The following is a 24,861-nucleotide window of genomic DNA, read 5'->3' on the forward strand; positions in this document are numbered from 1 at the left end:
GAAACTTTACCGTTTTTTAATTGATCGATCGAATCTGCGTTCTAAATATTTTATACACTATCGTCAATAATCGCTTCATCACGACGCGCCTATAAAGCGCCTACGGCGAAACAGTTGCCCTCGTTCAACAATTAAAGCTGTCAATTAGAATTATAGCTTGTAAAACTGTTACGCACGCAGTAAATTATTGAAAAATAAATACATAAAAGAATTCATTTTATGTTTTATATTTAAAAAATGTCGACAACATTTATAAACGATAATAAGATAACATATGAAAAATTTGGGTTTGTAATTTCTTTATCATTGTAAAAATTCTTCTTGGAGTTAGTGCAGAATATTATTTGTCTGACTTGTCTGAACTTTTCACATCGAATTTTTCCGAATATTAATTACATTCTGCTGCATTGATGTAAAAAATATTATATAATTGAATAATATTCTATAATTTTTGCTCAATTCGATCATTACATCTTTCGTCATTTTTCAGATGTATTTCCCAAATCCTTGCTTGGAGTAAAGTCAGTGGCCGGATTCTCGGGACTCCTCATGTGACCTACGGGTGCGTTTAACCATCTTTTTTGCACTCTCAACTTTAGTCACCGCTTTCGACGCTTCAATGTCAGGACGCTGACGCGGCCCAACGACACATCTATAGTGGGGCACGGCGAATTGATGATGACGATAGGACGGAGAGGAAGGGGAGTGGAAATACTACTGACGGCCAGCTGGCAGCGAGTCCGTCGGCAGTCGGGTGAGACGAGCGCTCACGCTTGGATTGGAGTGTCGGAGCGGCCAGTCCGGAGCACACGTAGACCACACATACGCGCGAGGAATGTAATCCGTGCCCGATGATCCATCAGTTACCTGTGTACGACGCGCTGCAATTCAGACTGCCAAATTTCATCCAGGGTAGTAAGGGTGAGGTAAACGGGGGGGGGGAAGGGGGCGTGAGCGGATGCAAGCGAGTGAGTGAGTGAATCACGCGAAAGCCACGTGGGCCTCCATCACGTGGCAAAATCGGCTGCAAAGATGGAAAATCCCGAGCGGAAACGCGCGAAAGTAATCCTTGCAAGAAATTGGAGCGAAATATGTGTCATAGAGTTACGTAGAAATTAAACGAGCAACAAACTTTCTCTACTTCCTCCAATTCCGGCAGTTGGAAAATTATTGTCTAGAAAGCGTTCTGAAGAACGCATCGACTGTTACTCCGGATTCCGGAATATTTAATCGATTGATTTGTTTACGGTTATGAACAATTTTAAAAATTTAAAAGATAAAATATAAAAAAATTACTAAGAATGAATGTAAAATGTGAATAGCAAAATTTTGTCGATTTTTTAATTAATTCTTTTCCTCAAAATAATTTTTGCTTTACGATCTTATCATAACGTTTCTTGTTTGCGCTGCATTTCCGAGATTCTTGCGTGTTCCGATATTTCCGTGATGTCGAAAGCATTTGAATGCGTAATATTAATTCGCGCTTTGATGCATAATAAATCGCTCACGTAATATTTTTACGCACGTGGCGTGCACGAGGTCGTTCTATCCGTCGCAACTAGGCTTCGACGTATATAAAAATTTGCATATAACAGAATAATTTTTTTCTGCACTATGGTGGAAGGATTGAATATATTTGATACGCTACTGTGATAAGTCTACAGCACTCCTTCCTGTTGATAACGAGGACGTTTTTAAATCGCTTATCTGCGAACAATTCTGTAAAACTGGCGCGCGCCCCTTAAAATTCTCCTTGCGCCAATAAATCAATTCACGATGAAACATTTGCACGTTTGTTTAGACTTTGCAATGAGACAATTGATTTAACACTGCTCGCCGACTCTGTTTAAGACTATCGTTTCTCCTGTTCCTCTTTTCTTATGTAAATTTACCTTATGTGCAGGAAATTATTTTGTCGTGCGATATGCACACCCGTGATAAAAGAAAACGCGTTAAGTGACGCGTTTAGTTTTATCGTATCATTTGTCTGTCCTTACGCTAAGTCACCAGGCACAAAACGAAGCGATAAGTTTTAACCCGATGACGCGCAAACCACTATTTGCGGAGTGTTTCGCAACTCGCAAATATCGCAACGCTTTGAGAGATCTCGTCTGCGATAGAGCATACATGTGTGTGGGCGGACAATTATTATTTTTAGATTGTTACTTGACGCGCTCCGAGCTGCATTCTTGTTTCTATCTTTTTTTTTTCGCGCCATTTTTCACAGCTTCGACAGCTTTTGCATGCATTATTCTAATTAAGCAGAAGTAAATCAACTCTCGAGATTGGACTTCTCATTTCCAAGAAGAAGGAAACGAGCTTGCCTTATGGGCGCAATCATATGTCCTCGCACAAACGCCGCTTTGATCCGTTGAAAGTTAAAATCGTGTGCAATTTTAGTATGCGCGAAAAAAATGTATAGTTATCATATTTCACGAGGAGCGCAACCTTGGTTGAAGATAAGCGATTACGCAATGCGGCATATAACGATATCGATAAAATAATTAGTAAGTGCACGACGATGTCCTCTAAAGAGTCTAATCTTGAGCGATAATGAACGCGACAGCTTTATTCTTCATCTTCGATTTGCAAGAGACTAATCTGACAGCAATTTCCTATCTCTTCCATAAATTATTTATACTTATCGAACTTCCATGACGAATGCATTTGTCACAAAACGTAAAATATTAAATTGTTCAACATGTAAGTTTTATAATTGATTTTTATTGTTATTTCTGAGAAATATGAAAAAAATTGTTCGCATTATTATACGTTTTTTCATTTCCATAAGTAATAACTTTACGAAAGTCTACGGCAGAAGAACGCTCGAATTATATTTTAATATACTATCGAAAGGAAAAGAGAGATATTTAAGATATTCTATTCCTGAAAATTTATATGAAAAATTGACATGGATCGATACGTTGACACAGTTGCGTTACACACGATAGATTTAGAATAGAAGTTAGATAGAATGTAACTTAGAATAGTTAGATAGAAGAGGGTAAAGCCAAATAAAGCGATTTCTTCATTGTTGCAGGGACAGGAAGGGAAGTGCAGCTAGAGGCGATCCTTAAAGAAGCGCCATAGAAAGCCCGCGGCGGATCAGGCGTCGGTAATCGATGGGTTGAGAACGCTCTTTGCCCTTTTTTTCTTTTCTTTACCAAAGTGTAGCTTATCGATGAGCCATGCTGAAGGTGGTCGGAGCCTCGTGGCTGCAGACGCGCATCTCCACCTACATCCTCGTCGCCGTCGCTCTGCTCGGCATCGGCGCCATTATCCTCGGCGAATACGGATAGTGAGTCGGCACTGATTTTTTTTTAAACTCGAACAATCTCAGATAATCATGTGCATCGAGGATAGATTTTTTTCAATGTGTTTACTAACAGACGCTAGTAGATGAAACATTAATGTGCGTGTGCGATACACACATTAATTATAGATTCCTCTTTTAGAAATTTAGAGAACATTATTTAGTTGATCTCAGTAAATTTTTTTAAATAATGCTTTTGCAGTGTTGAGAAAGATGGAACCTACTCGGCTACTGTATCGTGGAATCACAAGGGAGGATATCGCATCGACTTTTGGGGTCAAGGCAACGACCTCGCTGATGTGCGATTGAATGCTGCCCGTGCCTATTACAAGACCGGCATATATGAATCTGGGTAAGTCGATGTCATTGAGCAGACGAAATGTACAGTTTCTGTAAAGATATTCACTTTTACCGGTGTCACCAGAAGAACACGAAACTCCGAAACAGATTATTTCTAATCTTGGTTAGTAAATTATTTTTTATCTCATTTTTTAATTTATTTTATATCAGTAATTGATATTATATAAAAAATATATATGTGTATGTTGCACATTTTTTACATGTCTAATCATGTGATTAAAGCGATTGGATATATAGATGCCAAGATGGCAGACATATAGCAGTTCTTTTCCCGGATGGTTCTAAATTTACGATCTTGTAAATAGCCGTATAAATATCTTTCGAATGTAAATCGAAATCCGTAGAAACCATACATCCGCCTCATGGATACTTACATCGAATCGGAATATTCTGCAGATTTCACGTACGATGTGTAATTAAAATAAGCATGGCGAATGTATTCCAGATGGTCTATCATCGAAATAGAAACGTCGTCGAAGTACCCGGACACCGTGCAGGCTTATGCGGCCGGTTTGTTAGAGGGTAGTCTGACATGGCAAATGATCCATCATCATTGGCATAATACCGTTAACGTTGTTTGTGAGAAATGGGCAGATGAGTGCCAGAAACTAATGCAATTCCTTCGCGAGAATACCGTCATCGTCCGCGAACGTGCCGAGCGTTTAGCAGAAACGGATCCATTCTGGCACATGGTAAATAGCAAATGTGAATTGCAAGATTGAGGATCAGAACATGGAATATTCTTTAAATCCATTAAAATGTTCAATACGTAAATTTAATTTTCTTTGTTAAATTTACTTTTATTTATTTTATTGCTTTTAAATAAAAAAAGGGTCAATCAGTAATTGCATATAGCCTTAAAATTGCATAAATAATTGAAACGGAATATTTTAAATTTATTTTCGCGATTTCGAGAATACATATTGAATATGATTGTAAATCGCTATTATTTTCGATCGCAGGTGCGGCTGTTCTATGTTCAACTGGACGGTCTGGAGGCTGGCTGGAAGTTCGCGGTTCGTCGCAGTCGGCAGACGGTGGAAATGAACAAGGAGCATTTCCTCTGGCTGGCAATGGCTGCAGATCTACCGGATCTCGAGCGAGTGCTGAACGGTTCCGAGTCTTATCGCGACTACATCAAAGGCATGATTTTCCTGAAAAATCTACCTCGTGAAGGACAAAATCCGTTGGTAGCTATTGGACACACCACTGCTGCACCGTAAGTTATCGTTATCCCGTATGTATATACATTTTTCAGTAAGATTCGTCATTTTTAATTTTTATGAAGAAAAATAAAAAAATTAATTAAAAATAAGGAGAATTAAAAAGGAAATGCGCTTAAAACATAAAGATATGTGTAAAAATTGCTTTTATATCAAAATGTAAGGAGAATAACTTCTAATCTCAATTTTTGCATTTTACTGCTGCGAGGAAGATCAAATGTGGGTATACTGTTGTATTAATTAATAAAATCGGTTTTTTTTTCAATTACGAGGCATATCGAGCTTATCCTCTCTCACATTTTTCTTACAGATATGCTAAAATGTTGAGGTTGCTGAAGAAATATACTTTTGGTTATCATGTACTGCCGATCTCGAAAACTCGACCGACCTCCACGTCAGTGCCAAGCAGATCTATCATAATGTCATCTTACCCTGGTGCTCTGTCATCTCACGACGAGTTCTATTTGACCCAAGGAGAGAATCACGAGCTGATTATCGCTGGTACGCCATTGACAATGACCAATCGCAGTCTATGGAATTTTATGAACGCAAAGGATCAGGTGAGCAAAACTTTTTACACTTTGCTTTTTATAATTTTAACTGATTACAGATATATGTGTATTAAATACGGTTGTCACCTCTCCGGTTTTTGCCCGGAGATCCCGGTTCATTTGAATCTCCGACTCTCCGGCACACGAAAAAAAATTTTCGGGCGAACGCTTTAAATTTTGATTTTGACCTTTTTTTGGGGAAAGTACGATGACATTTTTTTGCTCAATGATGGCAAAGAATTTTCAATAGTATGATCAAAATTTGATGACCTTCCGGCACAATACTTCTTAGATGACCGTGGTATTGAAAAATATTTCATATTTATATAATACAAGAATTTATATTGCTATAATTGATTTATTGCAATATATGCGGAGCTATATATGATGTGATAAAATATGAAAAATGATATAATTTTTTAATCTTTTTCTATAGTCTATTGTGTTTTTTGTTAACATATTAAAAATCAATTAACTTCCTTTCCTTCTTTTACAGGTGATGTCATCCGCGGGGGTGATGGCGGCGAATCGTCTGGCGATAAACGGAGAGTCCTGGTCTCGCAGCATGTCGTTGCAAAATGGTATCGATGTAGCGCGGCAATGGGTCACTTTGGAACCGCGTAACGGCGTCGTCTGGCTTGTCGAGCAACTTCCGGAGCTCGTTCGCACGGCGGATATCAGCGAGCAGTTTGCTGGCGCTGACGTACTTTGGGCCATCGGTGAAGTTCACCTTGCCGAGACCAACGTGGTGATCAATGAAAAGGAGAACAACGATATGGCAAAAAGCGAGCCAGTAGTGAGATTGCAGAGCAACATTACTACGACGGAACACTTTAGGAGGCTGATGCGAGGATACAATCACGAGAAGTCCACCATCAAGAATGAAGATTCGGCACAGATTTTAACCAACAGAGAAGACCTGGAGAGAGTTGATCTACCGTTCGGTATAATCGACATGAAGATCGTCCTGGCTGACGCTGACGGTGTAGAAAGTTTCGAAGTCACTTCCGGGCCGAGCATGTTGGATAACACGCAGCCCTTCCGATGGTCGACCACTTTCCCTAACATCTCGCACGTCGGGCAGCCCGATCTCTTTGATTTCGCCAGCGTTACTCCTCTGTGGGTTTGGATCTGAGCGCGATCATTTAAATATGTAAAAATAACAATATTAGTAATGACGAAAAGGTAACTTTTTAAATTTTTATTAGAAACGAACAATTAATCAATAAACTTGATGAACCGGAAAGAAATTATTTTTGCTTGATTCGATCATATATAGTAGCTTTTCGGTTTTTCATTTTAATGCTTTTGCTGAATTCTAAATTTTTAATTTGAAGAAACAGCTGGCTCATATATTAGCTACCTACCGTGTGAAATTTTTAGAAAATAAAATGAAGTAAACATGAGCTATGAAATATTTATTTTCATTCCTTCGCGATCATTTCCTTCCTTTTTGTTTCAAATAGCAAGAGTAGTAATTACAGATAATTAAAAATAAAAAGAAAGTATCTAATAATCATTATTAGTTACTTTCTTTTTATAAAATGGGTACATTTTTTCTCTTATATATTTTACAAATTTTTTTAAATATTATATGTATTTTTTATGAATGTTTTTATATTTTCTTTTTTCTTCAGGAAATAATTATACTCATGATTTAATTCTTGGTTTTTTTATTTAGTTACTAAAAGAGTATCAATATTTTTAACATTTATATTACATTAATTTTTATTTTGCATAATAAAATTTTGTAAGATAATACAAGAATTACGCATATTTTTTAATATGATATAACATAGAGTTATTTTTTATATATTATTTTAATAAAACAAAATTGTTTAATATGTAGTTCAAGTATAATTTTGAAATATTTTAAATTTGTAAAAATATAGGTCAAACATAAATAATATGTGCAACACAACTCACACTACGTTATTGCGATATTTCAATTTTGTAACTTCCATTTTCGAGATTACTCTATTTTCATGACAGTATTTTCCTCTCACTTACGTGTATATACTAACTTATTATTTGTCTCTGTGTCTTATAATTGTGAAACGTGCGGTTGCAATGTTGTAGCTGTGCAATGCACGAGATGTTTGTTATTTCTTTTTAGGTAATTATATTTAGAATAGAAAAGATGTGCACACACACCACACACATTTTCAAGAATACTGAAGAATATGCTTATGAAAAATGTCCTTTATTTACATTCATTATATTCCTAATTAAAAGAAGTTTTATTTCAACATTTCTATGAGTCTCTTGCAAGATGAAAAGGATGTTTGTCATTGCTCTACTTGAAACCCGCAATCTCGCGGGTTTCAAGTGAATGTAATAGCCAGTTTAATAAGCTGTAACTGTCATTTGAGTTAGTAGAATACCATTAGATGAATGCAGTCGTCAGGTAGAGCGCAGAAAATGGATTTGGATAATGCAAAACATCCGTATAAAAGAGACTGTCATGTTGCACCGCTAGCATACGCGAAATGCTTATGCTACCATCAAAATGGGTAAGTTATCTTAATATTATCATCTCTATTTGTTTTATATCTACAATGCATTGTTATTTTTAGGTAATATATATCTTGTTGGTGATCAATTGTGTTGGCGCACACTGGTCACGCGTCAGCCGTCAAGCAGGATATTCTTATCAACGACCCAACGTACCATTCTCGTTACCAACGGAAAGAAGTGGCCAACAAGGATATCCAAGCTCTCAACCTAGTTATTCTTACCCTGCACCTACACCACCTCCTCCTCCTCCACCTCCTCCATCCCGAGGATATCCAAGCTCTCAACCTAGTTATTCTTATCCTGCACCTACACCACCTCCACCACCCCCTTCTCCTCCAACCCGAGGATATCCAAGTTCTCGACCTAGTTATTCTTACCCTGCACCACCTCCACCACCACCACCACCACCACCACCACCACCACCGCCTCCTCCTCCACCTACATATATACCACCTCCTTCGCCGCCGCCGCCGCCACCGCCACCGCCGCCGCCGCCTCCGCCGCCGCCGCCTCCGCCGCCGCCTCCGCCGCCGCCACCTCCGCGACCCACATATATACCACCTCCTTCGCCACCACCACCGCCGCCACCTCCTACACGTCGCACATATCTACCTCCACCTCGGCCGCAACCACCTCCGCAACCTATACGTCCGCCTGCGTCAACACCCGCACCTACGTATTTACCACCATATGGACAACAAGGAACCATCACTACATCACCAGCTATATCAAATACAGGTGTTTCCTCATTTGTCCCCAGTCCTTCAAGTGGTTTTCCAACAACTGGTGTGATAAAGTTGAGCGGACCAGCTGGGGGCTCCAGTTTTGCGACCGCCTCAAGTTCGGCCAGCGCTAGTGCGTTCAGCGAAACATTCATTGGGCAGCAAAATTATCCGAGCCAATCTTCTGTCTCCATTCCTGCTGTACCAAGCTACAGTCCTACAGGTCCGACTGTGAGTTATCCTTCCACATCGGGATATCCCTCTACAACTCCAGGATATCCTTCGGTTACCCCTGGATATCCCTCGTCAACACCAGGATATCCCTCAGTTACGCCTTTACTTCCCTCACCTACAGCAGGCTATCGTTAGCTCTGTTACTGAGTAGTTGAGTACTCTGAAGATTATCCAGGTAGTTATTCCTCATCTTTTTATTTCATTTACTTGGATATTTAAATTATCTTCTAGATGAAATTATTGTTACATATAATATATTTTATAATAAATTAACAATAAGTTATGCTCATGAAATTTGAGAGAAACTTATTTGCAATTTATAACCAACTAGAAAATATTTTGACGTTATTCTCTCAGTGAAGATTATAAAACCAGAGATTTTTATGGCACGTTCGATTATAGTTTTTGAAACTTTACAATAAATTATTCTTTACTTTTAAAACGAGACAAGTGGATATTCAGAAAAACTTAAAATGTGTAAAAATTATGTTAGAAGTGTATAATTGAAATTTTTCTAATAATTTAAATTCTTATTTTCTAAGGATTTACTACATTGATAAAGTAATTTAATAATTTTATAATAGATTTAAGTCCAAAGAGAAAATCTTTTGTAAAACAAATCAGTTATATTTTAACATATCTTTACAATCCATAAAATATTAGAATAGATCTATAACAAATATATTTATATATTTAAGCACAATGTTTCTTTCTCGTTGTAGCTAACAAAGTAAAAATAAGTATGGTCTCTCATATATTTAAAAAAATCTTTCTCGTATTTTAACAGTAGATTATAACGTCATTTAAATATTATTGCACTTTTCAATTACATACAACTTGTTTCCACGAAAATTAAATCATCTCAAAATTAATTACATATCATGAGTAACATTTCATCTGCAACGATTCAGTAAATATCGGAGATATTTTTAAGGTAGCCCATCACAATTTTCTGTAAACATCTATCAAGCGAACGATTAATCATTTTGAACATTCCACAGTTATTAGCCGATTATATGCGATTCACCATGCGATCATTGATTTCGCTACGCGAGGAAGATATTGGGATGAGTTTCATTCCATGCTGTCGATCTACTAAGAACGGTCGTCGACTTCTTATTCAGTAAAAAACTACAAATCAACGTAGGATTAGACTATTAGATGCGACACGTCGGCAGTGTAGGCGGCGGGCGACAATCGGATATCGTCGGAGCGGGAGATCGGCCGTTGTCTCAGGTCACTGTCGCCGGGCCAGGCGCGACCCGGGCTGCGCGACCCCACGTTCGACCTGGCGACCGTGTCAACTGCCAGGCTCACCGTCGCAGGATCATTCAGACCGTTGCTCTGGATTCTTCGTTGCGTGACTATCGACGCACGTAAAGTTTTTCGTTTCTGCAGCTCACAGAAGCAACAGAATATGATAATTTGCGGCAAAAGTGTACGAGATACGCGGTCTAAGAGTGCTAAAGTCTCAAAGAATAGGATTAAATATCTCAAAAGTGGATTTTGAAGATTTTTTTGATAATTTTTAAGAAATTTCTTAATAAATACTTTCGCGAGCAATGCTCCCGCGAGAGTGTAAAATCGCACTGTAATCGGAGTAATTTATTTCGATTAATTTCTCGTAACTTGATTAAATCGACCCTCTCGACTACTTTAAATTGATTAAATTAAATTACCTCGATCATCCCTCGCCACTTGTCGGCCGCGTGTCTCGCAAGTTCCATCTTTCTCTGCTTACGTATTTGGTGTTTCTTGTACGCCATTTCGATTATAATTAAAGCGACCCCGCCGCCGATGCCGACGCCAACGACGATAAACACCCCTGCCATGTTCTCCAGACCGAGGGTGTTCGGCATTTTTTCAAATTGCTCACATTGTTGCACGTTACCATGCAAAATCCAAAGATTGTCGAGGCTCTCCATGAAACCACCTGCGAAAGGTATTGTCAGCGATGATATGTATTTTCATGATGCGAATTATATAATGTCATTAAATGCTTGAAACATTAAACTCGATTTTTTAAATTTAATGTTATGTAATATTTAACGTTCCAGATTAACACTTTGCAATTGCGTAACAAGAATTATGATTAGCGGGAATAATGAATCTCGCTGTATGGAAAATATAAAAACGCGCGAGCATGAAGTGTCTTGTATTGAAGATTATTGTTACACGCTCACTTTCGTGGAAGTCTAAAATCGCCAGTGTCACGGCGTCCGCCCAAGGCGACCCTTTTTGCAAACCGATTCCGTAACCCGAACGGCCAAACAGTTCACCGGCCGTCACCAATTCGCAGTCTTGAGCCGCTTCGAATTCCAGTCGCGAGCTATCCCAGATGAACGCCATTAATTTCCTGGAGAGATAAAAAGAGCAACGTGTAATCACGTGCGACTACTCGTGCAAAATATATTAAATCGCAGCACGATTATTAATATCGATTAAGATATTTAAGAGACAATTAAATAATTCATTGCCACAGAATGCACGTTAGAATGCGTGCCTCGATTATTTCTTAAGCAACATACAAAGTCGAAAATATATTTGAAGCGTAATGAGACTTTAAGAGTAGATTTAATATGCACTTAATAATCCAAGGTTTTTATCCTGGATTTAACGATTCTAAAAATCAAAGTGTTTATGCTTACCCAATTTTAATGTCGCGAATCGCGTCCTCGGCAGTGTCATAATTATTCGCCTCCATTGTACGATACATATTGGACAATTCTACCTGGCGTCTGAAATACATGTCCACGGCGGATCCCTTCACCGTCGCGCACGTCAAATTCTCCATCGTATTCCTGAGCTTTACAAACAAACGTCGGAGGTATCATATCGGATCGCACGATTCATTCATTCTTGGTGCATTATTTTCGGCAGGAAATATAATTTTAGTTCTTACTCGAGCATCGTTGATGCCGGTAAGCTTGGTTTTTGGTCGCTCCAAAACGAGGAAAGCCGCCAAGTTAGCGGTGTACGATGCTACGATGATCATAGCGAATCCGGCCCACACCATTCCCAGCACGCGCGCGGAAAAACTCCGTGGAGTGCCTACATAATATTTGATTGACAATAAGAAATTTTATTAACAATCAAATGACAATATGGAAAATTATTTAGATATAATCGAGAGCCCGTTTAAAAAGTCTCTTCATTTTTAATTTTAAATCTGAAATAATTTTTTCTGTTTCAATGTTTCTTCTTCCAAGTGCAACGGCCGATTAAATGAACGCCAAGGGGATGAAAGAGTGATGCCTTACCCTCTCCTATACCGCTGTTCAATAATACACCCCAAGCGAACCAGATAGCACTGGATAGATTGAGAGCATCTTCCTCGGTGCCGTCAGTGTTGGCCAGTTTGAATCTACCGAAGGGTGAAAATCGATCGAGCAAGTACAAAACCAGTGCGACTACGTGCACTGATACCATCACGAGGATCCAAAGCGTGTTGCTGAACGGTTGTAAAAATGAGACCAGAGTGGACGATCTTGAAGGCTGAACACAGAGAAATAGACATATTTATTTTCGCATAAAACATATGACGTTTTTATTTTGTTACAGAAGAATTCAGAAGAGCACCTTCTTCTCGAGGATAGTGATGCCCTGATACTTGAACGGTTTGCTGAACTCGATAAACTCGGCGCGCTCAGGATTGATTGTTAACGGTGCGACGATCATGTCCGCTCGTTCGTTGACTATCTCGCCAATAAGACCCGTCCATTCTTTTTTCCCTCCGACTTTTTGTGTACCGAAACGAGGAAGATACAAGCGAGGAAGAAACAAGAAAAAAAATATCAGGTAGAGATTAAAATTTAAAATTAATCCTTCGATATATGAGAATTAATTTAGAAACTAGAAGATATAGGATTCGTATATATGGATTCTCTAAACATTTATTTGATTCTTTTAAAAATTTCTTTTAATATTTCCTTTAAAAATATTTCATATCTCAATTCAATTACTTACTTGAAGTATTTTTTATCACGTAACTACCGAACTGACCGTCCGGCGACAGAGCTAAACTATACGTAAAGTTAATCACTTTCGCCAACTCCTTTAATAAATCCACACAGTAGCCTTTGCAACAAAACATTTGTTTATCTGTTGAAAAGAAAAAAATGAATTACATTTTATTATATTTTCTAAGTATAATTTCTGTTGGTCTGGCAATGGAAATATTGACGACTAGTTTGAGCCGGCGTAACATTCATTATCGTATTAATTCTGGGGGGACGATACGACCAAACTTTGATTAAGTTAATCGATTGATTAATTCGATCGACAAAATTGTTTGCAGCATAATTTTTAATTCATTGTTTCTAATCTTTCTTTCCATGTATTAAACAGGTATTAAACTGTTCTATCCAGACTAATAAAATAGCACATATATTACTCGATAAATTAATCAGAATTTGGTTGAAATCAAGCCCTCACTGTTGGCTATATAACAACGCACCGTCTGTCATGTTGAAGTGCGGACACGCAATCTCCTCGGGTAGACACCTGGCCTCGCTATCGGGCAATTCGCGAACGTAAACGAACGGCTTTTCCTCGATCGTCAGCACCTTCAGATGCGTGGGTATCATGAAGCCCTCGGGTTTGATCTTCAAACGACCCGGCCATATGATGTTGGATTCGTTCACTCGCAGCTTCATCTTGGTACCATTCTACCCAGCAAAAAAGAAACATTACGTTACAAAAAAGCTTGTTCTTTAGCGCAAGATTGATTTTTTACGCAGAATACACGGAGAGAATTTCCTTTTAAAATTTATCCTGAAAATTTTATTAATCGTGGAACAACATATAAGTATTTCGGCAAATTTTACTGTGCACTATAATTAATTTGTTGTAGTATACATATATTTAAAAAAATAGTGAAAATCATATAAAATTCGTCGAAATACTATGTTGGCCTATATGATTAATATGATTTTTAGGGTAAATTTGAAAATAAAATTCTCTCCGTGATACAATCAACTGTTTTCATGCAACTTACGCTCGTCGAATTATCTACTTACAGCGGGATAAAAGTACTGGCCGACGGACACCTGCGTCTTGTTATTGTCTGGACCCGTGTACTGGATGTTGATTATGTCGTACTCGGCGTATATGCGGTCCCCGTTATCGTCGAATGCCACTCGACCCGTTGAACCATTCGGTAACACTTGCTTGCGAATATATCTAATGAGACAGTAACGAAGGGTGAAGGCAAACGCGATAGAACTTCTATTGCTACCAGAGATTTGTGAGAATAAAAGTTTGGAATTTTTCAGAGAATTAGATGACATATAAGAGATGATCGTACTGGAAAAGACTCTTGCCGGTTTCCCATATGGAGCCGGAATCGCTGCAGTCCTTCGGCGCCTCGGTGATCTTCTCCGTCTGATTCATCGTTCGCAACGCGGACACGAGGACGTATCTAAACATTATGCGGAGAAACGAATGCAGGAAAATTTCTACGGAGCCAATTGGAATTTCTTTGAAGTGAGAAAAGATAATCTTAAATTCACTTTCGATCGTTAATTATTCGAGATGTATAGTATCTAAATTCTAAATAAGCTATCTTAGAAAAAAATTGACCCCAGATAAAGGCAGATATTGCAACGCGATGAAAATCGGATCGGATAAATATAACAGTTTAGAGGATATACTGACAGGCTGTCGCTTATATGTGATTTTTCCTGGGTAGCGTTGATCAGCTTCAACCCCAGCAAACCATCCGGTGCGTTCGGCGCGTCCAATGCTTGCTCGGTGACGATCCACACGTAACCGGCGCCAGTCATGTTCAGATTGGCGGCGTCGTTGAAGATCACTTCCGCGTCCTTTTTCCTGTTACGCATTCAAAAAATTATATTTAATTGTGCGGTTTTAGATTATTATTTTTTTTAATATTTTATTATTTTAAAACAGAAATTTACTTTGCTTTAATATTTTTTAATAGAAATTTACTTGACTCTTCGACATTTTCCATTTTAATGTACCACAATTTTTAAAATTTCAACGTAAATGCTGATAAATACTTACGAGGCATACATGAGGCAGACTCTCGCTTGTGCGCTTTTCATCTCCCGCAATTGCTCCTCGAAGTTGTGTAATCCCGGTTCAAACTCGATAACTGATTCGACCTGAAGTAGTGATTTAGTGACAGAAAATTTTTTTTTTAATAATGCATGTATATAATGTATATAATGTAATGTATAACGTAATAATAACTATCGAGGAAAGTTACATAATTATTGATAAAATGTAGAGTTTAAATTAAATATAATTAATAATTTATATAGTTAATGAATATCGTAAAATTAACATAATCATATTAATAACGCAGTAAAAGATATAAACTAACATGCAACGTACCTGCACTTTAATCTCTACGTCATCCTCCAAATTCTGCGACGTCGTCTGGAAACGTCCGAGAAGCGCGCGGCCGTCCGTATCAGAGCTATGGATGAAGATGATCTTCATGTAGTTGAAGTGCTTCAGCAGTTCTACCCAGACATCCGCTTGATGGGAATACGGCGGTACAGTGCGCAAAAATGAGACATGGATGTTCTGAAAAGACGTCACGCGTTTAGTTACCGCAGCATCGTCAATCGAACATAATCTCGCAATGTGGAGCGCTTTTCATTTGGACACTATAAAAGGCGCGTTTAGTAATGCAATTAATTTTACAATTTTTTAAATCGATTTTCTCAAAAACATTGCAAATTTGTACGAAAAAAATTCTACATTTTCGGTTTAAAAAGTTTCCGTATTAATTTGCCTTAATTTTTGTACCGATTGTTAAATTCTGCAATTTAAGCTCTTTCGTTATCTTACTTTATCCGAGAAAGCAGAGTCCCTGGATGATATGCCAATCACGGGTATGTGATAAAAACCGCTCGTATAAGAAACCGCTGCCGGCGATAAGTCGCCCGTAAGCGGATGCGACACCACCACCGCGTACACCTGTTCGGCTATTAAAGAACGGCAGACGCTCAATGCGGTCCTGATAGGGTTGGAGTCCATCTCGATTACCGTGTGCTTGTATGTCACCCCTTTATTGACGTATTGGAAATCGAAATTGAGGTGCTGAAATTGTGGTATATATATGTATACATATAAAATATATCTATAACATATTGAATATATACTGGTTATATAATGTATAAGCATACTATAACGCATAGAACTCTCTTTAGGGATCGATAGATTTAATAATTATTATAAACAGTTATATCAATACATATATATATATATATATATATATATATATATATATATTACGTAAGTTTTATATATATATTTTTACACGCTATTATTACAAAATTATCATTATTAATCTTACGTCGATCGTTTTTTCGAAGTGCTGTTTGCTATCAATATTGGAGAGAACGCCGCCGATCTTGAAATACCTTGGATTGTTATAGTTCATCGTCCTGGCAAGAACGAGTCCTAAACGCGGAGCATTGTGTAAAATAATGAAGATGAGAGACAGCACAGTCTTTACACGTAATTTCGCCATCGTGCAGTTACTCTGTAAACAAATCCCTTCACGATAAGTCAACGGTGAGATAATTTATAATAATATATATTTCTTTCAATTTAATATCTAATACACTTATAAGTAATTTTAATGAAAGATTGATTTGTATTAAATTAATTTTCTTCTCATTAAAATTAAGAAAATAATGAAAAATATTTTTAAAAATCAATATTAATAGTGTTTAATATTTTAATACAACATGCCTAAGGTATAATAAATTATGACGTAACTTATTACAATTTACAATCTTAGATATTTTCGATAATAGACATCAGATTCAGCTCTGTAGAAAATGAGCTTGGAGTGGAGAGACTATTTTATCAACAAATGTATTTTATTTGACAAAAATATTATTATGTTTATTGCTACCGGACCTCATTATTTCTAAGGATTAAAAAGAGTAACTATAGGTCATTGATGAGTTTTCATCCGTTTCTAAAGTAAACAGCCTCCGCCCATTTTTCATGATGAAAGTTCCTCGTATTTTCGCAATGTCAAACAAAACATTATTTCAACTCGTGCTCTTCTATGCGTTTTCTTCGCTTTCGAATATACATTTATGTTCGAAGCTTATGTGTCTACTACAACTAGAATATAATTTAACTTGTATATTTATTTTCTTGCGTTGTACAAACACGTATTTAAAATAATCGCTGTTGTTGTTGAAAATTCTCGCTGGATTTTTAGTTGTGGTACACCTATTTTAAAAGAAAAAAGCGACTTAATTACTCACGTATGACTTCTGATGCTTTATTATATGCACCCTATCTTAGATATCTCGTCCGCGACTCTCTGGAACGAGACGGATCTCCAAGGATCCACACTTGGAGTCTACTATTTATTACATGTCAAAATCGGTCCACGCCCGAGGGTAGCGCACTTTGGAACAGCCCAAGCGCTAATGCCGTGCCTCGAGATAGAGCGCGAGCGCAGGGGATGTAGTCGGAGATTTGTCATTGATCCAGTTGGATGCTGCGCGTAGAAGTTACCCCCGCCACACCGAGGTTCGATCGAGAAATCGCCAAATTCAAATGGTACTAATCGAAATAGTCGCTGCGGCAATATGTATTTCGACGTTTAATTACTTTTATTGTTATTATTTCCCTGAAAGCTTTCTATTTACTGTACAAAGTTTATCTATAAACAATTTGACGTATAAATATTATTAATAGGAGATAGATTAATGAGACAAATACATTCTTTTTTTGTGAAATTAGCAAATAATATTGAATAATTCTAGATTAAATAATGACATATCACAGTCTCCTGTGATTCATTAAATCTTATTCACGTGTATAATTAAATTATATCTAGATGCAGAAATTCCCGAAACGATTATCTCTGCGCAAACTTCTTCCACAATTGCTGTGTACCAGGTAATTACGGCAATCGAGAGCGAGCAGTGCACGCTAGATGACGTAATGACGAGCGAAGGCCGACGTCGGGGAGACAATCAGCTTAAACCGCAATTCGAAGCGCTTTCTAATGAGATTTCGGACGCAACATTTTGTGAGCGATTAGCAATTTACTTTAGGTTGAGGAAATACCAGCCTCGTAGAAATGATACGTTTGACAGTATGTAAATTTTGCGATTATCAAAGTGCTCATTGTATTTCTATGAATAACTATGAATAGTACTTATTATGTCTCTATGAAATGTAGATTATTCGACTACATTACGAAACGTCGTATTCGAAAAGTTTCAATTTCGAATAGTCCTACAATAGATGATATATCCCTCTATTAAAACGTTATAAATGTTAAAAGTAACATATATTAAAAGCGATTTTCTTACAGAAATACTTTTGCTCCTTAGAACAATATTTTTTTTCAGAGCAATTTTATCCGATTACATTTTATATATACAAAATCTCAGAAGTAGTAACTTTTCTATCGTTCTTTTTTAAAGTTTTGAATTTCTGCTGGATTTAATAAAATACGTATATCTCTAGACGTATAAACAAAATATACATCTCTAGAGACATGAATGTAAAAAGTGTGTTATCTTTAATCGATAATCTTTTGACGTAGAGATATGATTGTAGAATCAATTTCGATAATTTAAGGAATGTCGATTTTCTCAGATTTCATTCAGTTGAAACTCTACATGCAAACTATTTACTTCAAGAGTAGTGCTTAGATTTTCTTTTCTCTTATTCAGAAATTTCTCATTTCTTTGTGTAGAATATATCAAGCGTGATATAAATTGTGTTTCATTTAAATATATTAAAATTTGTTTTATTGTTTTAGAATCAAGTTTAATTCAAACATTTCGGTTGTTAACGTTCTATATAGGAAACGCTCCAAATGCAACTCATCGGTCTCTCTCTCTCTCTCTCTTTTCATCAGAATCTCGTATAGTTCCATATTCATGTAACCCAGTTTCGCCCGTTTCAAAAATGATGGCTCTTGTCTCGCGTCCATTACACGCGCGTGGTTTTTCCCCTGTCAGTACGTTCGCACGTGGGTCGCGGGTGATTTCCGCGAAGATGCCTTTGCGCGTCAGCGTCACCGACGTATCGATCCCACTGTAAATTTCCAGTTAGTAGCAACCCTCCACCAGTCTGCGTGCGCACCCCACTCGTGTTCACCGAGAGAGTCTCAGTCCACATCATAAAGTCGAGAGAAGTGCTTTGGCAGCCAGACAGGAAGACGCTGACCGTCGAACGTTGACATTTCTATTTCTCAAGTTCAAGTTTGGTCGCAGGCTCGTTTTTTAAATACAAACGAAGCGACACCAAAGCCCTCCTCACCGGAGGGTCTTGCGATACAAACAAGAGGAAAGAATTGGACACAACAAGGATTGCGCGATCATAAGCCCCCCTACGACAGGTGGAAATCGCGTCCAGGTAGAGACAGGTAGAGACAGGGTTCCGTTCTCCAATCAGTGGAGAAACAGGCGAGGGTGAACAGCAGGCGGTGAACAGAGAGCGAGAGAGAGAGAGCGAGGAAAGAGAGCTCGAGGAGCCGTCGGACGAGAGACCAGAGAGACCAATCGAATAAACCACGGGCAACCAAACAAGCAACACAATCCAATGTATAACGGTCCCCCCGGTTCCGCCGAGGAAGCCGCCGAGGAAACATGTCGCTACCACGGGAATGGAGCTTTCAGGACGCCTGTCGGGCGTCGAGCCTGTTGGCCGACGTCGACTTCGACGTCCCCACGGCCGCGTCCCAGGAGATGGCCGTCACCGGCAGCAATCCCATCGACGAGAATATGAATGATCAGCCGGCGACTCAGCTGGGCTCGCTGTTCTCCATCCACTCGGCGCCGGTGTTCGACCTGAGCAGCAGCGTCGCCACCGGGGTACCATCGCCGAAGCGGCCGGCGTCCCTGGCGGTGCAGACGACGGCGACGTCGACGCCAGTCGTGCCGCCGCCGCACCTGCAGAGCCCCGAGGGCACCGTCGTCGAGGACGAGGACAACGACAACCTGCTGACGATATCCAGTCTCACTGCCCGGCCGCTCATCGCCAAATCTAGAGAGCTCAGGTCGGTGTCGGAGTGAATATTGTCGGGGGTGTTTTCACCAGGTATCGGCAAGACGAGCGCCGATTGTGTACATGCTTGTTTGTACAACTCACATGCATTTTATTCTTTGTTCAGCCCGCTATTTATCATAGTATTAAACTGTTGCATGCAAAAAGTATCCTTTCTATCAATGATTTTCCACCAAGCGATTTTTTAAAGAGAAAATGTGTAGTTGAAAAAAATGTAGTAAATTTTATATAAACATATATAAATCTTTAAGAAATATAAAGATGTAAACAGTCGTTAATGTTTAACTTTAATTCGCGCACGTTAAATTTTGCATGCAAATATCCATTTTTCTTACGATTGTCTTACGTTAAATAGATTGTTTCTGTTTTGTAAACGATAACTGTTGAATTATCATCTTTCTTCCAACTTACCCTATTTTCTAAATATGTCAACAGATTAAAAAAAAACTTAAAATTATCAAATTTAATGAGATTCATTGCGTAATGTAGTCACGGGTAGTTTTACATTTTCGTAATCTGCAAGTGATTATACGCTCGAATAACAATATCGAATAAATCCAGATCCGCCAGGTATGCGGCCCCGAAAAGAAGAAAATCGCGGCAGAAGAACGAAACCAGGAAACCTCGGAACACCACGTACGTCCCTCTGGACGGCGGTTACGGCTGGGTGGTGGTGTTCGGCGCTTTCTTCGTGCAGTTCTGGGTAGCCGGGTTGGTCAAGTCCTACGGCGTGCTCTACGTCGAGGTCATGGAGACCTTCAAGGACTCATCCGCCTCGGTCGCGTCCTGGATACCAGCGATTCTGACATGCCTATGTCTAGCGCTTGGTAAGTCGTCGTTTCAGTCGTTTCCTCCGTCGCCCTCCGGCGACTTCCGTTTCTCCGGAGGAAAAAAAGAGCAAAAGTCGTCGGGCGAAGTCGTCTATCGAGACTGACCTTGTCCGTTCGCGTCGATATAACGTTTAATCGAGGCACGCTAAATCGATATTTCGTTTCGCAGCTCCGGTGACGAGTATGCTCTGCCAGAAGTACAGCTGTCGGACGGTGGTTTTCGTGGGCGGACTTTTCTGCGCTCTAGGACTTACAACTAGTTACTTCGCCACGCGATTGATACACCTCTTTTTTACATTTGGAGTGCTGACAGGTTTGCACTTGATCAATTTCAATCTTGCTGCCACACCATTCCCTCAGTCGCATTCTGCATCTTTCGCACTGTCAATATTTTATTGAGAAAACAAAGTGAAGGGTATCCTTACTTACTACAGGTATCGGCGGTGGTTTGTCGACGACGCCGGGTATAATCCTGGTGTCGCAGTACTTCGACAAGCATCGTGCCCTGGCGAACGGGATCTGCGTGTCCGGCACTGCCGCGGGTAGCTTCGTATTCCCGCTTCTGATCGAATTTCTGGTGAAGGACTTCGGCTTTCACGGGACAATATTGCTGCTAGGCGGTTGCATGCTGCACGTATGTGTCAGTGCGACACTGTACCGACCACTGGACGAAAATTATGCCCCTGAGGAAGAGGTCTCGGTGGAGAAGATCGAAAAGGAACTGAAAGATCAGGTACAATTCGAATTCTCCACTGATACTATTATTATCTATTATTGATATTAATATTTATTATGTATACACGGATTATTCATAACGTATATAATTATTTTCCTTATAAAAGATTGCAAATGTCCTAGTTTTTTCATTCTGTTCGTAGCTAGATATAAAACATGCAATAATAATAATCGATATCGGCTGTAACAAATCAATGATAATTTATAATTCATCGGCGTTTTCGCAGGATCAGGAGAAGTCGAAGCAACAGAAATTGGAATTATTATTCGCCAACGATCCGACTGCCCGGCACAACATGCTGAACGAGCTATTTCACCAGAACAGCGGCGTGGTGGCGGTCGAGCTGACCGACAGCGAGGAGGAGAAGGACGTGTTGGGCGAGGGTCTCCGCATGAAGCCGATTTCCAAGATTCGCAGCTCCAGCATCCTGCACAGCGTGGAGGACTTGTCCACGGACTCGACGTGCGTGTACAAGGCTGCCCGGTCGTCGCTCAGATCGTTGAAATCGTCCGTGACGGCGACGGGTCCGCCGGAGCAGCAGCAGCAGCAACAACAGCAGCAGCAGCAGCAGCAGCAGCAACAGCCGCCGCCGTCGCCACCGACGAACAGGATGCCGTCTTTATCGCTGACAGCGTCGACGGACTCCAAGATCACGTTCATGCAGAGACTGACGCGCTATCTCGACCTCTCGCTGCTGAAGAATCCGCAGTTCATCATGATGTGCTTCTCCGTCAGCCTGATGTCCACCGGCAGCCCGTACATGCTGTACTACCTGCCGGCGTACGTTCACGCCGCCGGTTACACGAAATCGGAGGCCGGCTACCTGGTGGCCATCTCCGCCGTTCTCGACTTGTGCGGCAGGCTCGGCCTCGGCTGGCTCTCGGATCTCAAGCTGTTCGACCGGCGGAAAGGATATATCGGCAGGTGAGCGGCATTTCATTCACGTGCGACACACGAAATCTCGCGGATCTCTATACGAGGTTTCGGAAGAATTCGATTCACCCGTCGTATAAGACAGACTGAGACTGATCGTGGAATATCGCGCTAATTGATGTAGAGAAACACAATTAATTATGCTCCAAACGAAACTTACTATATACTTAATTCTATTTTCAACCAATAAATTATGAAGATCGACTTCGGGAAATATTTAAATAGATCGCTTCTGACCGTTTCACTCGCGATGTGCCCAGATTAGGTACAATTCGTCGCGTTTAGAGGATATTTTGGAAACCTGACAATTATTCTGGGATACCATCATAATCACTCCGATCTGAATATTTAATAAACGATCATTATAATTATCCCGATACGATATCCGCTTTAAATATCTTCAGACAGATTTTTTTCCGTGCTGAGGTCGACGAAAGCATTACAACTATTGAATTATCGAGTAAAAGTGTCTCTTTTTGTCGTCGAGCAGCGTGGTGGGTGCTGGCGTGGCGGTCCTAGCGATTCCGATGGCCCACTCCTTCTACGTACTGGCGTGTTCCGTCGGCATGTACGGACTGTGCCTAGGCTGTTGGTTCCTCCTAGTTCCCGTCCTGCTCGCCGATCAATACGGCACCGACAAAATATCGTCCAGCTACGGTCTCGTGAGGATGTTCCAGAGCTTCGGGGCGATCTCCATTCCGCCTCTTGCAGGTACGCGCCGCTTTCCCGCCCCGGAACTGCACGCTGCAATCATTTTCCCCGAGGCAGCAAAAGTGCCCTTTCATTCAGATCGAGCAGATTCCCTTATATTTTTCTTCTCCCTTTAATTTGAATTCATCGAACTGTCTTGTGTATGTAATCATGGAAAAGTACAGAGAAAATATTGAACCGTGTATTGCACTATATATTGCTATTAATTATCCGCATAACTACGTCTAAGAGTGCGGAGATAAAAATATAAAAGCTGCACCCGTACGTACACGTGCACGCACTTACGTGTGTATAATGTATATGACCACCGCTAAGGTCTTCTCAGGGTTGCTCTCTATTTCACTGCTTTTTTTCTAATAAGTAAATAACGGCCGGTGTGTGTGTAAAACACAGGATAAATATTGAGATTTTTAGTCGCCGGACAAGATGTTATGTCTAACAATAATCTTTTTGTGAATTTTTTTATACATTTCATCTTTTCATCACGCGTGACTCTCGTGTGAATGACTGTTTTTTTTTTATTATTTCGAGATTATTATTTTTGAAAATTAATTATCTCGAATTTTTTTTCTTTTTTTTTAGATCTGTTTTGTCTAGTTTTCTTATTTCAGCTACATCATGTAATTCTACTTTAATACATTTTTTATCTCTAGACTTGTACGTTGCATACATATTGATTGCTCGGATGATTTTAAAATAAATAGAATACTGCAGTCATCTAAGCCATTAATTCGGAATCGATTTTTCTTTAGAGAAAATGTCAACAGTATTCGAGTTATAAGGGATTAACTATTGCATAATTAAAAATGGATAACATTTTCGCAAAGTGAACTTCCACAGGAAAAGATAAATAGCGAAATAATATTTCTTATTTAATTTCAAACAAATTTTAAATTAAATTGTGAAACACAAGACAATGATAAATTACAATATTAAATTTTGTCAAGAAAAATGGATTGCACACATTAAAATATTTATATCCTTGAAATATATGTGTTTGAATTTTACATATTAAAATACATTTAAATTGATGTATTTAATTCTCTTCATGTGATTCCCTTTTTTTCTCTCTGGCGATATAGTTATATATTTCTATAATTAATTTTTATGATTTTAATTGCCATTTATATTATACAGATTGGATAGTAATTGATGATATTCTTCCAGGTTATCTTCGCGATGTGACCGGAAGCTACACTGTGTGTTTTCTGTGTATGGGTACGTGTATGGTTATAGGGGGTTTACCTCTGCTTTTGGTTTTCAATGAGAACCAAACAAACCCAACAAAGCTGCCCGTAAACGCTGAGAATAACAATCGTCACGGGGACACTACCATCAAAGGGTAAATTATTTTGAAAATGTGATCGTTGATTATGAAGTGATTTAATGTGTAATAGGAAAATAAATAAATCGTAACAGTTGTAAAAAAAAAAAAAAAAATTATAACGCTTATTGAGAATGTCTCCAAAGTTGACTCCCTGCTCCTTTTCATATTGCAACAGAATATCTTTATCAGATAAATGTAATTAAATATTGATTAAAAATTGGTATATCCACGTTCTATTTATTTATCTTATCATTCTCAGATTATTCTTTAAATTCTCGTTGCACTTTAATGCTTCGAACACACACATGCTTCTGTCACGTATTCTTTCAAATAAATTTAAGTAACATTCGGTAAGAGTTTTAAATTATATGTATATGTC

At 39.0% G+C, this 24,861-nt stretch overlaps 4 protein-coding genes across 5 annotated transcripts; 3 read left to right on the top strand and 1 right to left on the bottom strand.

Annotated features, from left to right (window-relative positions):
- Window positions 1-721: 721 nt before the first annotated feature.
- On the top strand, window positions 722-6,853 carry LOC105457626 (putative phospholipase B-like lamina ancestor). Its single transcript, XM_011702417.1, has 7 exons — window positions 722-921; window positions 3,041-3,298; window positions 3,516-3,665; window positions 4,119-4,365; window positions 4,636-4,892; window positions 5,207-5,456; window positions 5,944-6,853. Exons 2-7 carry the CDS (start codon window positions 3,189-3,191, stop codon window positions 6,580-6,582), a joined length of 1,653 nt encoding a protein of 550 aa, XP_011700719.1. The 5' UTR covers window positions 722-921; window positions 3,041-3,188; the 3' UTR covers window positions 6,583-6,853.
- A 1,083-nt stretch (window positions 6,854-7,936) lies between these two features.
- LOC105457638 (DNA-directed RNA polymerase II subunit RPB1-like) lies at window positions 7,937-9,055 on the top strand. The gene is made up of 3 exons (XM_011702434.1): window positions 7,937-7,960; window positions 8,024-8,330; window positions 8,703-9,055. The coding sequence occupies exons 1-3, from the start codon at window positions 7,937-7,939 to the stop codon at window positions 9,053-9,055; spliced, it is 684 nt and encodes a 227-aa protein (XP_011700736.1).
- Window positions 9,056-9,521: 466 nt separating this feature from the next.
- On the bottom strand, window positions 9,522-17,360 carry LOC105457627 (glutamate [NMDA] receptor subunit 1). Of its 2 annotated transcripts, none has more exons than XM_011702418.1 (17): window positions 17,179-17,360; window positions 16,248-16,436; window positions 15,740-15,991; window positions 15,278-15,472; window positions 14,945-15,045; window positions 14,576-14,749; window positions 14,226-14,339; window positions 13,939-14,101; window positions 13,377-13,587; window positions 12,887-13,021; window positions 12,500-12,657; window positions 12,181-12,415; window positions 11,823-11,971; window positions 11,569-11,726; window positions 11,104-11,276; window positions 10,600-10,853; window positions 9,522-10,318 (listed from the first exon to the last, which is right to left on the bottom strand). In XM_011702418.1, the coding sequence occupies exons 2-17, from the start codon at window positions 16,422-16,424 to the stop codon at window positions 10,070-10,072; spliced, it is 2,898 nt and encodes a 965-aa protein (XP_011700720.1). In that variant the 5' UTR covers window positions 16,425-16,436; window positions 17,179-17,360; the 3' UTR covers window positions 9,522-10,069. The 2 variants fall into 2 exon arrangements, with proteins under 2 accessions (XP_011700720.1, XP_011700722.1); XM_011702420.1 differs by having other exon boundaries at window positions 9,522-10,312; window positions 17,179-17,359.
- Window positions 17,361-19,096: 1,736 nt separating this feature from the next.
- LOC105457628 (monocarboxylate transporter 12) lies at window positions 19,097-24,595 on the top strand. The gene is made up of 7 exons (XM_011702421.1): window positions 19,097-19,937; window positions 20,507-20,772; window positions 20,945-21,088; window positions 21,210-21,508; window positions 21,738-22,435; window positions 22,935-23,155; window positions 24,323-24,595. The coding sequence occupies exons 1-7, from the start codon at window positions 19,528-19,530 to the stop codon at window positions 24,499-24,501; spliced, it is 2,217 nt and encodes a 738-aa protein (XP_011700723.1). The 5' UTR covers window positions 19,097-19,527; the 3' UTR covers window positions 24,502-24,595.
- The last annotated feature ends 266 nt before the right edge of the window (window positions 24,596-24,861 follow it).

This window comes from Wasmannia auropunctata, unplaced genomic scaffold, assembly GCF_000956235.1.
Source record: "Wasmannia auropunctata unplaced genomic scaffold, wasmannia.A_1.0 LD335200.1, whole genome shotgun sequence".
NCBI lineage: Eukaryota > Metazoa > Arthropoda > Insecta > Hymenoptera > Formicidae > Wasmannia > Wasmannia auropunctata.

Excerpts from the sequence above, each read along its gene's own strand:
- LOC105457627 (XM_011702418.1), bottom strand. The coding sequence starts at position 16,424 with ATGGCGAAATTACGTGTAAAGACTGTGCTGTCTCTCATCTTCATTATT. Across the intron at positions 13,588-13,938 it reads GCCAGTACTTTTATCCCGCT|AATGGTACCAAGATGAAGCT; the intron begins GTAAGTAGATAA and ends TTTGCTGGGTAG. Across the intron at positions 12,658-12,886 it reads CGTGATAAAAAATACTTCAA|TCGGAGGGAAAAAAGAATGG; the intron begins GTAAGTAATTGA and ends GTACACAAAAAG.
- LOC105457628 (XM_011702421.1), top strand. The coding sequence starts at position 19,528 with ATGTCGCTACCACGGGAATGGAGCTTTCAGGACGCCTGTCGGGCGTCG. Across the intron at positions 19,938-20,506 it reads GCCAAATCTAGAGAGCTCAG|ATCCGCCAGGTATGCGGCCC; the intron begins GTCGGTGTCGGA and ends GAATAAATCCAG. Across the intron at positions 21,509-21,737 it reads AAAAGGAACTGAAAGATCAG|GATCAGGAGAAGTCGAAGCA; the intron begins GTACAATTCGAA and ends GCGTTTTCGCAG.
- LOC105457626 (XM_011702417.1), top strand. The coding sequence starts at position 3,189 with ATGCTGAAGGTGGTCGGAGCCTCGTGGCTGCAGACGCGCATCTCCACC. Across the intron at positions 3,299-3,515 it reads ATCCTCGGCGAATACGGATA|TGTTGAGAAAGATGGAACCT; the intron begins GTGAGTCGGCAC and ends ATGCTTTTGCAG. Across the intron at positions 3,666-4,118 it reads ACCGGCATATATGAATCTGG|ATGGTCTATCATCGAAATAG; the intron begins GTAAGTCGATGT and ends AATGTATTCCAG.
- LOC105457638 (XM_011702434.1), top strand. The coding sequence starts at position 7,937 with ATGCTTATGCTACCATCAAAATGG. Across the intron at positions 7,961-8,023 it reads TTATGCTACCATCAAAATGG|GTAATATATATCTTGTTGGT; the intron begins GTAAGTTATCTT and ends TGTTATTTTTAG. Across the intron at positions 8,331-8,702 it reads ATATCCAAGTTCTCGACCTA|GTGTTTCCTCATTTGTCCCC; the intron begins GTTATTCTTACC and ends TATCAAATACAG.